Source organism: Glandiceps talaboti, chromosome 10 (genome assembly GCF_964340395.1).
Source record: "Glandiceps talaboti chromosome 10, keGlaTala1.1, whole genome shotgun sequence".
Taxonomy (NCBI): domain Eukaryota; kingdom Metazoa; phylum Hemichordata; class Enteropneusta; family Spengelidae; genus Glandiceps; species Glandiceps talaboti.
The window spans coordinates 10,944,524-10,960,684 of NC_135558.1; the positions used below are offsets into that span (position 1 = coordinate 10,944,524).

At 36.0% G+C, this 16,161-nt stretch overlaps 1 protein-coding gene across 1 annotated transcript; it reads right to left on the minus strand.

The window, feature by feature from the left end:
• Positions 1-4,225: 4,225 nt before the first annotated feature.
• LOC144440572 (zinc finger CCCH-type with G patch domain-containing protein-like) lies at positions 4,226-15,251 on the minus strand. Its single transcript, XM_078129958.1, has 13 exons — positions 15,110-15,251; positions 14,524-14,626; positions 13,522-13,631; positions 12,673-12,912; positions 11,563-11,660; positions 11,285-11,347; positions 10,638-10,798; positions 10,091-10,274; positions 8,877-8,941; positions 7,580-7,744; positions 6,369-6,475; positions 4,924-5,006; positions 4,226-4,364 (listed from the first exon to the last, which is right to left on the minus strand). Exons 1-13 carry the CDS (start codon positions 15,155-15,157, stop codon positions 4,226-4,228), a joined length of 1,566 nt encoding a protein of 521 aa, XP_077986084.1. The 5' UTR covers positions 15,158-15,251.
• Positions 15,252-16,161: the final 910 nt, after the last annotated feature.

Genomic DNA, 16,161 nt, shown 5'->3' on the forward strand with positions numbered 1-16,161 from the left:
TTTGCTACTTGACAGCAGGGTTCGGAGTAGTAAGTTCGGATAATGATTTACGTCCTACCTCACTCACTCAGATTTCATGTGAACATATCTTTTGATACGGCATAATACAATGTCAACAAAAAGCATTGTGATAGCTTAACAATACAGCGTTACACACCAGAACGCGATGCAAAGGTCATATGCAAAGTATTAAAATCTCCAGTCATACTAGACGGAGGGTCAAACCACGAAAAAGAAGTCAAATAAAAAAAATGCAACATTTACACGGAAGTTTCAAAATGATTCGACTGTACATTGTAAAGGCGTTGTATTACATTGTATTAATAACAAAATACCAACATTAAAACATTTTCAATGGTGGTGTTATTAACACGAGTGTTTAATTTTCTCGTGTAAATTTACATAATCGACAAGCGCGTGTGTCTCCAGCTGAAGTAGTATAGTATTTTTTTAAAGGTATTAATATATGGCAGTTATTTCAAGGGTTTATACAAGGCCCCAGATTCGTGGTAAATTAAATCCACCGATTAAAAATTTTGATGGAATATTTCAGTCGCAGGGATATGTTAGTTGCTTTTCAGGTTAATACATACCACGGCAAAGTAGTAGAGTTGTGAATGCTGGAAAGTGGTCTGAGTTCGTAATCACGTGAAAGATGTGACAGCTTCAAATAAAACGAAATGCATTCTGAAATACTAAACAGAATAGAACCTACCTTGTATGTTTTGAAAGCTCTAAAATAGGGTATTCCAAAACGACCTCAGGTGAAAAATTTGCGATCACAAGATCACCACTAGCACGTCCGCCGAGATAGCGTCCCTCGCAACCAGAAGGCCAGCCCACAATCCGTAGGTGACGCTTTAAAAATTCCGTCGCTTGTTTACAACCAGGTATTTGTTTTCCTCTTAAACAAGATTGTGTACTATTTACAGATGGAAGCTCGTGTAACCAGGGGTGTCTGGTTGAGAGTTACTGAGAGCGTGTCAGTTATTCAATTATTGCAACAAAGCAACGGGTCTTGAACACAACTGACTTGAAGTATTATAGCCAGGCTTAGAGCATCCGAATAGTTCTCCGGATTAAAAGCAAATAATGAAATTTTCCTTTTCGCTGCTGCTCCGTGACACTCCGTACACATCGTCTCTTACAGAATACCTCGTTTGTCTTGGCAATGGGGCTTTTCAATTGAGCACTGCCAAACTTGGCGCGTTGCCCGTCCAGAGGGGAGGTTTTTGCGTACACAACTAAATGGTTGCGACTATACCAAATTTGTTGCACTTTGCTCCTAGTATATCATTTAAAATCCCCAGTGAATAGGTCGGAGACGTCGACAATGCAAGTACCAGAATAAACAAAATATTTCAATTCCATCACATTTTTTATAAAGAAAGTAAAATTGTTAAAACAGTTCGATAATTTCAGAGAAATCAATAGCCTCGTACATCGAAATACTTTGTAATGTCAAGAGAAATTGTTTTCCTTTCCTCGAGTGTTATTGTAAGTTTATACGAACAATAATGCATTTGCTATTACAATATATAGACGGTGTGTTTGTACGGACTCTAATATCCCCCATCAATCATAGTGGTTGGAACGGGGCCAATTAAAGCTGACTTCGCACCAAGCATCGGTCCAATCTGATGGAGGATTTATTTGTGCGTACCTTTGCACAAGACCATTACGTGATAAATGGAGAGATCTCGCCATCAAATGTGAACGCAATTAAGTGAAACATTTCCACCATCTCAAATCTCTTGTTTGGTGGTCTGTACCAACATGAAGCCATGCGAGGAGCATTCGGTTTGTAATCTGCATTAAACGTAACTGAAAATTCCACTTATGATTAAAGATTGTCGTTTTCCAGAAAAAAAAATATATTGTGAAACTTCAAACTGCGGAACGTAATTGTCTAAGACAACTTTGTTTATGAGCCCCGTGGCAGAGACAAGTCTTCAGTGAATCAATTTGTAAAAGCGACCATGAATGGACACTCTGTATACTAGTATATTTATTAGAAGCTTGTCGTGACACGACTTGAGGGTCAAGGGGTCACAGCGTAAATTACATCGTTGCAGAGTTACGACGGTGATAAATGGAGATATGATGACGACGTGAACATACCGCAGGTGTCACGTTGCGTGACACTGTAACTCAGTGCGCATGGCAAAGCAATACTGTCGTAAAACCCACCACTAGGATGTAAACATACTCCGGAGAACGCATTGTCGTAAAATCGCAAGACCTGTTTACGGTAACGGTAAACACACGTACACATCCATCGTACTATTTCTGCGCATGTGAGAGGGATATATTTACTCTGGTTCACGAGAATGCGGGGAGTGATACATCTGAAAGTACTTCAGATCTTTGTACAAATGACAGCTTTTCCAATTCTTTTGCAAGACTGAAAGGAAATTAGAGACTGTATACTATCTATTTTCTCTGAGAATATACTAGCCACACATTTACCATGAATCGTCTATTCAAAATAAGTTGACACGCACTGTGCTAGTAACAGGATAGACATTTTGTTTCCATGTTTTCCAAATACACGTCATATCAAAACCCAGGTTCTAGTCGATTTTAAATGAGTGCTGTGGGTTGAATTTCTAACCGTGGCCAAAGATAGCAATGTAAGGTTTGAAGTTCTCTCGTACAAACTATCAAAATATCACACGATTAGAATTTTCATTTTTGCGGTGTGTAGCAACGTTAAAAGGACGGTAACTTAAACAAGACTTAGTATCTTGCCATAGTTTTGTTAGGCGTTCTAGTTGATTGATGTCAAAGATGTGTAATCACTCATAGAATGGGTTATCAACACGATATGATGATAAGCTTACACTCGTTCCTGTTATCGCATCAAAGTAAGAGAGAGAGAGAGAGAGAGAGAGAGAGAGAGAGAGAGAGAGAGAGAGAGAGAGAGAGAGAGAGAGAGAGAGAGAGAGAGAGAGAGAGAGAGAGAGAGAGAGAGAGAGGGAGGGAAGGAGAGAGAGGTCTACTTTAAATTGAAAACGAGGAAATAGTTTTTCGAAATTTCAATAAATTTCTAATAATGTTTTGAATTTAAGTCGCAAATACATGCATTTTATTATTCATACCCTCGTGCCATGTGATTACATTGGGAGGGGGGCTTGGGAATATAGCCTTATTTAAAATGCAATGCAACATAATAAGGATCTCACTTCGATGCTGAAATGAACATTCTAGGAGGTTCCATGGAAACAAGAAATGAAGATGAGTTGAATGAAGGTGCATCATGGGGCTTATTCCTGGGTAAACTCTCAAGATCCAAAGAATCTTCACCTTATTTGCTATATACAAGTAACCAGTTACAATTCATCGTCGCAAATCACGGCCTGTTTTACGGTACCGTTCTTAAGGAGCTGCCCCGTCTATTTCGAAGTGTAGCGGAAGAAATAACATGTACACAGCTCTGGTTTGCGAGAATGGTTACAAACGTGGAGGTAACCCGTAGGACGGTAGTCTCGTGTTCGAGTGAAACGACACCAACGTAACCAACACGAGACGTGATTTGAATCAATATATGCTTTCCATGTACATTCCTATCCATGGGATGTATTTAAATAAACTGAGCATGGAATGATAATGAATGAGAATAGAACAAACACGATCTCCTCAAAAACAACAAAACATTGAATTCGAGTCAAAATTTACGATTGAAATGGAAGTATTTATATTGACCAGGTAAAACGTATCCCACACGCTTGAAGACAATTGATTCTTTTATGTGCGTTTTATCTGAAACGGTCAATACGTCACATCCATGTCTTGATGGGAAAGTCAATGCTGTAGCCCTCTACGTTCGGAGATTTCCTAAAAATGTTATTCGTGTGTTATCCCCACTCCCATCTATCGATCAGACCATTTGAAGATATTTGACCACCCCCCACCCCCAAACATGACCTATGGTTCAAGGTCATCATATGCAAATTAATCAGCTTTTCAATTTTAAATCCTGTGAACACACGTCCATATAGACAGTCACAACACACCTGTAAAGAAAATATACACACCTTCATTGACAATAAGTGTTGGTAAATTCGACCATCTTGTGACAATGGGGTTTCATCAACACAAAAATCAGATTTATTATATATTTTTTTGTAAAAAAGCAAATAATTTTATTTTATTTCTCTTATAAAACTGAATAAAATCATAAAATAATTTACATTGATATACATAATTGCATTTTTTCTGTAATTCAGAAAATTCTTAATTTCCGTTCTTCTTTTCTAGTATGTTGTTCCTTCTGTAGTTTTTTCTCCTTTTCTTTCAAGGAACTTATGTGTTGTTCAGCAGCAGCTATTTTACCATCCACATGAGCTGTCATAGCACGGTCCCTGTAATGTATAAAGTATTTAAACTTTTATCTAAACATTGAAACAGTGCTGAAAGAGCTGTACAATTATAACCCTAAACACAGACCTATGGTGGTACAACTCTCCATACTTAATTAACTTATTATAGTCAAGCGCAATCACATACATGCTACCACAATGAGCACAGAATAGCATAGCATCCTTCATGTAAGAATCTCTGTCCTACCAGGTCCCTATTTATACAACTGGGTTGATGGTGGTGCAAATCTTGCTCCACTTAGAGACACATGGTAGTGGTGACGATTGAAGCATCAATGAACAGATTCTGTGCCAACCACCCTAACTGTTAGACCATCCTGAATCCCAACACTCTTAGTTGACAAATGACCAAGGTATCAAAGTTACAACACAACTAATGGATCTGCTTAATAAACATTGCAGCTTGCTTTCATTAAGTGGTATTTTTCAAAAGATTTTAACACATTCATAGCTATATGGGGGTACAGATCAATTGCATATTGATTTACAGATGACATAATTTCCACTATCTTGTTGAAGAATTCATCAAACTCTAACATACTTTCCAATGTTTCTGTCCCGAGATTTTTTAAGTCTGGATAATTCTCGTTCAAGACTCCTCATATCTTGATGGGTTTTCATTAACTGTAATCAATGTAAAAAATACCACATTAAGACGACTCAGCATGTGACAAGGTAAACGTCATTACTCCCATAAAATGAATGGGTAATCATAAAGCAAATACATAAACAAAGATGAAAGCAGTTAGTAGTTCAAATGTAAATGAAAGCAGAGTACTCATACTTATACTTGTCATTAATTAGTCTATGGGTCAAAGGTCAACTCAGCATTACTGTGATGTCATCACTTATTGTGTACATGTAAAGGGAGAACTAAGTCCTGTAAACATTAAAAATAGAAAATAAGCCTGAGCCCTACGCAGTGTGACATCATCAGTAATTATCTAAAAAGAAAATGGGAAATGCACCCGAGCCCTTAAGCAGTGTGATGTCATCAATTATTGTGTAAAAGGAGATACACCAGGGCCCTAAGCAGTGTGTGATATCATCAGTTATTGTGTAAAAGGAGATACACCTGGGCCCTAAGCAGTGTGATGTCATCAGTTATTGTGTAAAAGGAGATGCACCTGGGCCCTAAGCAGTGTGATGTCATCAGTTATTGTGCAAAAGGAGATACACCTGGGCCCTAAGCAGTGTGATGTCATCAGTTATTGTGTAAAAGGAGATACAAGTGAGCCCTAAGCAGTGTGTGATATCATCAGTTATTATGTAAAAGGAGATACACCTGGGCCCTAAGCAGTGTGATGTCATCAGTTATTATGTAAAAGGAGATACACCTGGGCCCTAAGCAGTGTGTGATATCATCAGTTGTTGTGTAAAAGTGAGTCCTACGCAGTGTGATGTCATCAGTTATTATGTAAAAGGAGATACACCTGGGCCCTAAGCAGTGTGATGTCACCAGTTATTGTGTAAAAGGAGATACACCTGGGCCCTAAGCAGTGTGTGATATCATCAGTTGTTGTGTAAAAGGAGATACACCTGGGCCCTAAGCAGTGTGATGTCATCACTTATTGTGTAAAAGGAGATGCACATGGGCCCTAAGCAGAGTGATGTCATCAGTTGTTGTGTAAAAGGAGATACACCTGGGCCCTAAGCAGTGTGTGATATCATCAGTTGTTGTGGAAAAGGAGATACACCTGAGTCCTAAGCAGTGTGATGTCATCAGTTATTGTGTAAAAGGAGATACACCTGGGCCCTAAGCAGTGTGATGTCGTCAGTTATTGCGTAAAAGGAGATACACCTGGGCCCCAAGCAGTGTGATGTCATCAATTATTATGTAAAAGGAGATACACCCGAGTCCTAAGCAGTGTGATGTCGTCAGTTATTGCGTAAAAGGAGATACACCTGGGCCCTAAGCAGTGTGATGTCATCAGTTATTGTGTAAAAGGAGATATACCTGAGTCCTAGAGGGTTCGTATTACCTACCTGTATGTTCAAGTTCCTGTTCCTTGGTTGACTACCTCCTCCACCATCATTTCCATAATCACTCCTATTTCTGTCCTTTTGTACAGTATTTTTTGATAAGCTAATTTCTTCAGGTGACCATGAAAGAAAAAAAATTGTGATTTATTACTTCAACCAATTCATTTCAAAATCGATCAAGTGTGATTTCTGAGACTGTAACACATGATAAGATTTAGCTTATCTCTCAGATTTACAGACAAAAGAGATATGATTTTAATTTACAAACGAAAGATCACATCAAAGGATTCACAAAGGCTGAACACAAAGGCTGAACACAGTTTATATATACAAAGTATTTCTTAAATCTTAACAAATCACAGTACACTGTCTTGTTGTCATATTATGCAACAATAACAACTTTTGATGTGTCAGTCAAAACATTTGCCTGCGTTCAACCACAAAAAAATAATGCTATTAATTAATTTCATACAACAACAATGACAAGTTGAAAAAATCATTGCTTCTTACATTATCAGAAGTTTAAGGAATGTGACATCCCCCCCCCCCACCCCGATACAAATTACACAAAACACACATTCTGTCAAAATGTTTTTGGCTAAAGATAGGAAAAGTGCTTATTACAAGAATGATTTAAAGGAAAAGTCGAATCAGATTTATTTCTGGCTTTAATAGTCTTGTCTAACATATCATTTTGGATGATAAAATAGAACCTTAGTAACTTACTCAACTTTTAAATCTTGTATAGAAGCCTTACTGCACCATTTTGGGGATTTCTTGCAAGGGTTTATGGGAAAACCTCTTGTGATGACATTATTTATATTCAAATCTCTTCTGGAATTGTTTGCCAACAGAACTTAGACTTTGTAACTCTGTTGACATTTTTAAACGAAAACTGAAGACTCATCTTTTATCTATGAACTTTGAACTTGTGGGACTTTGAACGTTTTTAACTTTTATCCCTTTTAAGTACGTATTCCTTTCACCTTTTTAGTTTTGTTCAGCGCCTTTGAGCAAACCCTATTTGTTATACTGGCGCTCTATAAATGTTATTATTATTATTATTATTATTATTATTATTATTTGTCTTGACAAATACATGTAAACAAATACAAAGAGTGCCAAGCAATTTGAATAAAAAAGATTGAGGACTTTTCCTTTAATACTTTCATGGAAGTACGTTGTTACAGAAATCACAGAATAAGTAAACTTACCATGTTTCCCTCCAAGTTTTTTATTCAAAAAATCGAACACATTATGTGACTTTTTCTCGTAGGTTTTAGTCCCAAGCCTTTTTGCTTTCCTTTTCTTTTTCATGACATTCAAAATTCCTAATTTTTTCTTCTGTTTCAGCTCTGCACATATGTCTAAAGATTTTCCTGGTAAATAAAACAAATTTGAAAATTTCTAATATAGAAACTTACTAAAATCAATATATAAAAATTTGTAAAAAAATAAATTAAACAATAAACAAAAATAATCTATTTGTAAACAAATATGGTTAGAATGATGAAGATTGTGTGGGGGAGACTTCCAAATTGAAGGAGGAGTGTAAGAAAGGAGTGAAGAACACTCGCCAAGCTTCTTAATTGTTATCAATTGTAAGACACAAGTTAGTAGTATTCCAATGAAGTTTCTAATTTGTACATGACTTGTTTGGGGCTGATTGGTTAATGAAATATTTCCTCCACAGTTCTACTACCACAGTCTGCATCAGTTTCTATGTGTACATGTATATATAAATGAATTGATTTCGTGTACAATGGGCTCCTAGTTCTTTGCTTTGACCTGCCTAATCACTGATATTTGTTGTTGAAATTCTGGTTTCCTTAAGGACAATCAATCCAGAGACAGCGCTCATTGAAATATTTTGGAAATAAGTTATTCTAACTTACAAAACAAATGAATACTATCTGTCAGTAAATCATAGCGATTTTTATTTCTTGTATCACCACCAAGGGTTCTAAATAATTACGAGTAACATTTTTCAAATGGACAGTTTGACAAAGCCTGTTAACCTAAAATGAATATTTAGACTGTAAAACTTTAAATTAGGTCGTAGTACAAACAAGTATCACTCCAACTACAGTTATATGGTACGATACACTTTTCAACAGAGATGGACATAATTTGAGTTTGAATAAAAGGACAAGTCCAAGTCTGATTAAAACTCCTGCTTTATTTGAATCCCAATTTGGACTTGTCCTTTTATTCAAATCTAAATTAGGTTAATACATGATGACAAGTAAATTAGGTGAGCATCCATTTTGAAATTTTTATATGCAAATTCTCATAAGTTAATTTCAATATGCTAATTTCTGACAGGTAAAATGAATTTGATCTCCTATTATGCCAACATGAGAAATTATATTTCTGGTTTAACTCAAGTGATAATCATTAAAACTCCATACACTCCTAAATTATACCTGACAATGTTTTACACTAAATAGATGACAACAGTTATGTGTGGAAAGTGACATCAATGACTTATTGGGAAAGATAAATTACTACCTGCAGGTAACACTTCGGCTTCTACAGGTTCTAGTCTTCCTTGGCTTGTCTTACCAAGTCCTTCCCTATAAACATACGGATGAAAGACTTTGTAGTTGAACTTGACCTTCAACCATCTTTCGTGGTTGTATTAGTATTTCAGAACTAGTAAACTTTCATCATTTTTGCACAGAAATCATCAAAGGGACATATGTCGAGTTTAAAACATTTATGTGTATGTATGTATGTATGTATGTATGTATGTATGTATGTATGTATGTATGTGTGTATGTATGTGTGTGTATGTATGTATGTATGTATGTATGTATGTATGTATGTATGTATGTATGTATGTATGTGTGTGTGCGTGTGTACATACGTACATATATATGTATACATGTATGTATGTAATGTATGTATGTATGTATGTATGTGTGTGTATGTATGTATGGATGTATGTATGTATGTATGTATGTGTGTGTGTGTGTGTATGTATGTATGTATGGATGGAAGGATGGATGTATGTATGTATGTATGTATGTATGTATGTATGTATGTATGTGTGTGTGTACGTACATACATATGTATACATGTATGTATGTATGTATGTATGTATGTATGTATGTATGTATGTATGTGTGTGTATGTATGTATGTATGTATATATGTATGTATGTATGTATGTATGTACGTACGTACGTACATATGTATGTATGTATATGTGTGTGTGTGTGTGTGCGTGTGTGCATGTGTATGTGTGCAGAGGAATTAATATTTGATGCCTATGAAAAGGTGCTCATATTAATCTAGTTTAATATTGAAGTATACTGTACACCTAGATATTTATGGCACTAGAAAATATTGCAATTTTTAGCTCGTTCTCTGCATTTTTATGAATTACCAGACTTGTTCATTGTGTTCGTATAAAAGAAGGTATTTTCATCACTACTCATTTTTGCATTTTTTTATTTCCAGCAAACTTTCATGGTTTGCAGTACTTATCCATCATTTTATTACCCATAATTCATTGTAAAAATGGACGCTATTTGGAATTGTTGATTTGTTTACCGGCAGAATTCAAGCCTGGTATTTAGGTATTCTACAGAAACTATGTACTCTATGCATATACAAAGTCACTAAATTTGGATGTAAATCTAGCCTTGTTTGATTTTACATCTCATATAAGCAATCATCTAAGAGCAGATCTTATAGTGTGGGTGCATAATATCTACTCACCCAATTTTGTATCCCATTTTTGCCATCATCTTAGACCCAAAACCTTTAGTGTGAGCTTCCCAATCACCAAGTACCCTTGATGCACCACTTGGTTTCCACTCTGTGTCTATACTTTCACTTTCCTCTTGGTCGTCATCTTCATATTGATGTGTTTCTTCATCATCTGAGTCATCATCAGTTGATTCTATTAATATTCAATTCATATTTTTATTAAACCTTTAACTCAAAACAAACATAGACATTAATAACCAGATATCAATTTTCAGTTTGCTAAAACATGTGATAATTACTAACTGGTACAATATCATCACGTCCAAGGTTGACAATCTGATTTGTACAAACTAGTATTGATACTATTGGTATAATACCATGTAATCTAAGGGTAACAATCTGATTTGTACAAACTTGTATTAACACTTACCAACAGGTACAATTGCATCAAGTCCAAGGGTGACAATTTGATTTGTAAAAACTGGTATTGACACTATCGGTATAATACCATATAAGGGTGACAATCTGATTTGTAAAAACTGGTATTGACACTTACCAACAGGCACAATTGCATCAAGTCCGAGGGTGACAATCTGATTTGTTAAACTGATATGGACACTATAAAGCTGAGCTTCAGAATCTGCTGTTTCTATTTTGCCTTTTTGCCAGATACCGCCATCTTGTAATGCAAGGCACTTACATCCATTCTCAAGAAGGCTGACAGGGTGAAAAAGAGGATGTAAAACTGGTCACAATTAAGATTTACATATAATGATTCATGCTCCACCTCTCTCTCTATGATATGGCTCCAGTAATCACTCTCATACACTTTAACACTTAACGTATAACATTCTTGATTTGGAAGGAGCAGGTGTTGGTTAATACGCACGGTGACATTGATCATCACTTCTGCACCAGACTGTGATTGGATATTATTATCCATGGATGTAAAATCCGTAACTGAACTAAACTAAACTAATGATTGTAATGTTTGTGTGACACTGTCCTAACAAATTTGTCAACTTTTGAATAAAACAAATATGCCATATTGACAATGAACACCAAGCTAAGCACTCAGGGTTTAAATACATCAAGGGGCATCTCTCGTCTTCTAGTGTAGTCAACATCTCTTGTATGGAGATGATCAAAAGTCTACATACATCAGGTGCATCTAATATTCTCTACCATGGTCAACACACTCACCTAAAATCCGGTTCTTTAAATGGTTCTATATCTTCAACATTAACGATATAACCATGTGAAAATCTGTACAAATATAAACATGGACAAGAGTTTTAAAGATTTTTACTGGATAATCTAAAGCTCAAAAAGTCCACACTGAAATGAGACTGATTGAAATGGTTGGGGTTGACTGTTAGACAAACATGATAATACATGTTTCTGCAAGTTCAACAATATAAAGATAAAGATTAATTTCATTGGGTAATTTTAAAGCTCAAAGTTCAAAGGTTAAAACTCACCTGCAGTTTTCATCAAATTTACACTTGCCATCTAAGAAGTATGGACATGGTAACATTGATCTGTCTGTTGGATTGCAAAATAGTACTCTAACCTGAGACTGAAAAAAATATATAATAAATTACCTATAACTTTTTTAACTATCAATTGATTTGGTACGATGTAAAATATGTCATAGTCTGGTTATTGGAAAAACAAAAGATAATATAATATTTCCATTTGGGTGTGTTATTCAAAAGGATATTTTAGCCCAGAAATGAAGGTGGCAATAGTTTAAAATAGTGCCCTTTGGAGTGTTTCATGACCATTCTCAGTCAGGCCAAACTGCTCTCCTCATAGTTTCTGGAATGATAATAAGTTTTAGGAACTATGGACATATCTTTTCAATTCTCAATTTCCTGAATCAGGTGTTCCACAATACTAGGTTGTTTGTTTTGAAATGGCTACAAAGTTGATGACCAAAAATATGTTGTACATGTAATGTAATGTATATTGACCAACTGACAGGAGTGATAGCCTGTCGACAGTCATTCGTGCCTTTTTTGCTACATTTTGTATAGTGAGGGCCGGCCCTTGCTATCAGTACGTGGTTATAGTACTACTAGTAGTGTTGCTCTGGATTGGAGCACGGTGACGACTTTAGTTTTAGACAAAACGTAGCAAAAAGGCACGAACGACTGTCGACAGTCTAAGGAATGAGAAAACAGTTACTTGTTGGTAATCATATAGTCTTGAAGTAAGACCTTAGATCTGTGCTTTGAGGGTTGTCAAATAAAGGTGAAATGTGATGAGTACCTCTGTCGGGGTGAAGTGCTAGCGCTCTCACTGGCAACCTTAGGTCACTTATAAAGCAGGCAGGTTAGCTTGAGGATCTAGCAGTTAGACTTGTAATAATGCTATTGCAAGACAAAGCATTTAATATGTACGTAGAATACCAACAACATATGTTTCATTTCAAACTAAATTTTATGTTCAACTTTTGATGTTTATAAACACTCCATTAAAAAGTTCACAGATTTATCCAATCAGGATGGGTATCTTGTTTTACTGCTGTGATGATTACACTTAGTGCCCTAGTATTATCATATAAGTAACAATTCACATGACTATACCTGTTCATCATCAGAGTCAGCCACTGTTTCCACACACAGTATAACAGCATTGTGATAATGAACTGTACCCCAACCCGGTGTGTATGGCACTCTGCATTTTGTACCTATCAACTCATCTAGTGTGTCATCATCATCATCATCTTCTTCATCTTCATCTTCATCTTCAACTTCCTCATCCTCATCATCTTCATTATCAACTTGATCTGTTTCTGTTTGTTGACTGGTGGATTGGTTACTCCCCTGCAAGCACATCACAAACATGTTAATATTTAATGTCTACCTTTCACAAATAGGAAAATGGAAATACTGTAAGTGTGGTACAGCACTATATGTATATCACAATTCCAGTCATTGTTAATTCTATAAGCTTCACACAGGTATGCACATATACCCAATTGGTGTATTCCATGATAGTGTCCTTTTCTGAACAAGAAATTTGTAAATTTTATAAGCTCCTCCAAACAATTGACACTATAAACATGTAACAAACATTCAGTCTTTTGAGTGTAAGGTTTACCAAACAAGACAAAGTATACTGAAAGTCTGACTTGGTTATTAAAGTATTCTGTGTGTACAATTGTAACTTACTTTGTTTTTGATCTGTAATATTGGTATTTGGACTGTTTTCAACACACAAGCATTTGAAATTGAAAAAAAAAAGACTTGTAAATTAAACTGTTGTTTTTCACCATGATGGAAGAAAGACTACTAGTAATTGAGTAATTCACTCAACATACATTTACATGTAAACTGTTACTTATCAACGGTTTTGTACAACCTCAAAATATCAGGAGTTCCATACTTAAAACTACTCCCGATAATATTCAGAGTTCAAAGTTCAAATCCTACCTGGAAGAAATCAAATGGTGTGGCTGATGTTGATTGGGTTCCACTACTTGACGCTTCATAATTATCAACCATACTTAGTAATTTACTTTTCTTGTATGACAGTAGACTTGCTGTTAGAAGATATGAAAGGTGAAATTATTAATTAAACTCAATTTGTAGAACTTAAAGATGTTACCATTTCCTTTTATCTGGACAATGAACAGTTTACCAGTGAGGAGTATTTGAACATTTCACGTACATGTATAGTTGTGACAAGTCTATTGCTTATCACTGTATGTAATTTTCAGTTCTGGTACATGTATATTGTATGAGTGTCAACATGTGCTGATTATTTTATGTATCATGAAAAACAACTGCAGATCTGTTGCCATAACCCCCACCCCACCACCAAGTAGTACATACAGAACCTGGTGTTCATATACAAAACATGCACTACTGTTACAGTACTACTGTACAAGGAGGTGTGTGGTGTATTGTGTGAACACCAGTATGCAGCTGAGGTACATGTATGAAAAGACACTAGCCATTTATTCTGGGGTCGATAATGTAACTACTAAGGGCAAATGGAGAAAAGTATTAGCAATGCTCATTCACATTCAATGATACAACTCAGCTTTGGTTTAGGGGTTTAAACATTATCCTAACCCCCCCCCCCCCACACACACACACGAAATTACCCTAACTAACTAACATGACTCAAATGAGTACAGTAAAGCCAGTCCACTATTCTACATTTATGCCTATAATTGCTGAAACTCATTGCACTACACCAACTCAGTAAGTTCACTTGCTAGTTGTGGAAAATAAACTTTATTACTCAATAAAAAGGTTCAGTAGATGATATTACATGTATACTCACAGCATAGTCCTGCTTGCAGACAGTGTATGGGACGCGATACTGGCATTGTCCCTAGGAGAGGGACAGCGTCGGAATCAAGTCCCAACTTACTCCATCTGCAAACAGGACTATTACATACTTTATTTACATGTATACACTCCTACCTTCTGTAAGCTGCACTAATACCGTTAAATCATCCTTCAACTGTACCAACTCCTCTTGTCCATCAGTACCTGCACTTTGTAATACTGCTTCCACTTGACTCAACTACAACAAATTTTAATAGTAAACATTGTCAAAAAATTTGGTATTCCTCTGCAGGTCATTACATTGTTGTTATACTAGATAGTGGGCTCCTGCGTATAACTATAAAGGTGAGATTGACAATAGATAGGGTGATCACAAAGATTCCCTCTCCCTGCATTTAAGCTCAGATAACCTAATTGTTTGGTAGTCTGAGATTTAATTAAGACACGTACCATGATCCAGAAAGTTTGGAAGATCCATCCTAATCCCTAACCAGTACGAGTTGACTTCAAATCAACAATGTATTAAATACATTAAATCGTCGATCAATGTCAGTATTTATGTGGTGGACGTGCTATTCCTTATGTCAGCCCAAACATTTTGTAGGTTTTACGGTTTCGTTATCGTTTTCTGACGGAGACGGGAATAATGGGGACATCAACAACCAGAATATCGAGTCCATGATCAAAGAGCAGTGTATATGAATGCCTCAAAATAACCCACCTGTTGTCTATGTGTGGCTAGCGAAGCCTCTAAGCTTTCTTCGTCCATGCCTTGACAATCTAAAGTATATTCTCAATAACCGCAAACACAGCAAACACTTTCTATTATCAAACGATGCACTGGCTTTCTTTTACTCTATGGAGGCTGACATGTTTATATATGTGCGCCCTCATCGGCGACATTAAGTACATGCTTTAAGAGTATGAGGGCAGTACATAACTGTCAGTGTCTGTAGATGGGCTACTGTAACTTAGCTCGGAGCGTTCGATCTATAACCATCTTTACCTTCATACGTTGAATGATTCTTGTTCATCGAATTATTTTTCTTAAAGAGTTCTCTCCTTTCCCGATTTCATATGAACAAAACGCATGATTTCCAAAATCTCAGCCAATCCGTCAAAAGTCACTTAAAAAAAGTCATACATGGCCCATGGCACAGGTACTCGAATCAATGAGTAGAAAAAAAAATGCATTGTATATAAATAAGACTTAAGTCTTATTTATATACATATTTTTTTTTTAAATCATACATATTGATTCGAGTACCTGTGGCCCATGGGATGCTTCATGTCATGATACACACAACTTACAAATAAGCTTATGCACTACTGTCTATGTTAGCCTACCTGCAGACGCCTTAGACGTGAATGACTATTATCGCTACTACACCATTCTGCTATTCGAAGTGAAAAAATCAAAATGTCAGTTATGATAGCTCTAGCGGGGTATATGTAGTACCGTTAGTCCTTCACGTCTACGGCTAGGCTATGTGTATGTCTATATATGGTCTATGGATAGCCTCAGACTGCCAAAGTTTGGTGGTCTGAGTCATAGCTAATGTAGTCGTATCAATGCGAATGTCACTTCATAATACAATACATTGTACACACGTTGAAAAAAATGTTTTACAGTGAATCGGGTCGAAATTTTATTCAGAATTCGAAGTAAAACATTATTCTACAGTTATTAGGCCCAAGTCTTTGAAAAGTTTATTACTTATACCGTTGCTACGTACTTGTTTAGATTTCGATACTCAAATTTTCAAACTTTCT

What these genes read in the sequence shown, in the direction of transcription:
- LOC144440572 (XM_078129958.1), bottom strand. Translation starts at nt 15,157, where the DNA reads ATGGACGAAGAAAGCTTAGAGGCTTCGCTAGCCACACATAGACAACAG. An exon ending in AAATTTGATGAAAACTGCAG is followed by an intron (nt 11,348 to 11,562) that starts GTGAGTTTTAAC and finishes ATATTTGTACAG; the next exon opens with ATTTTCACATGGTTATATCG. An exon ending in CGGGACAGAAACATTGGAAA is followed by an intron (nt 4,365 to 4,923) that starts GTATGTTAGAGT and finishes TATACATTACAG; the next exon opens with GGACCGTGCTATGACAGCTC.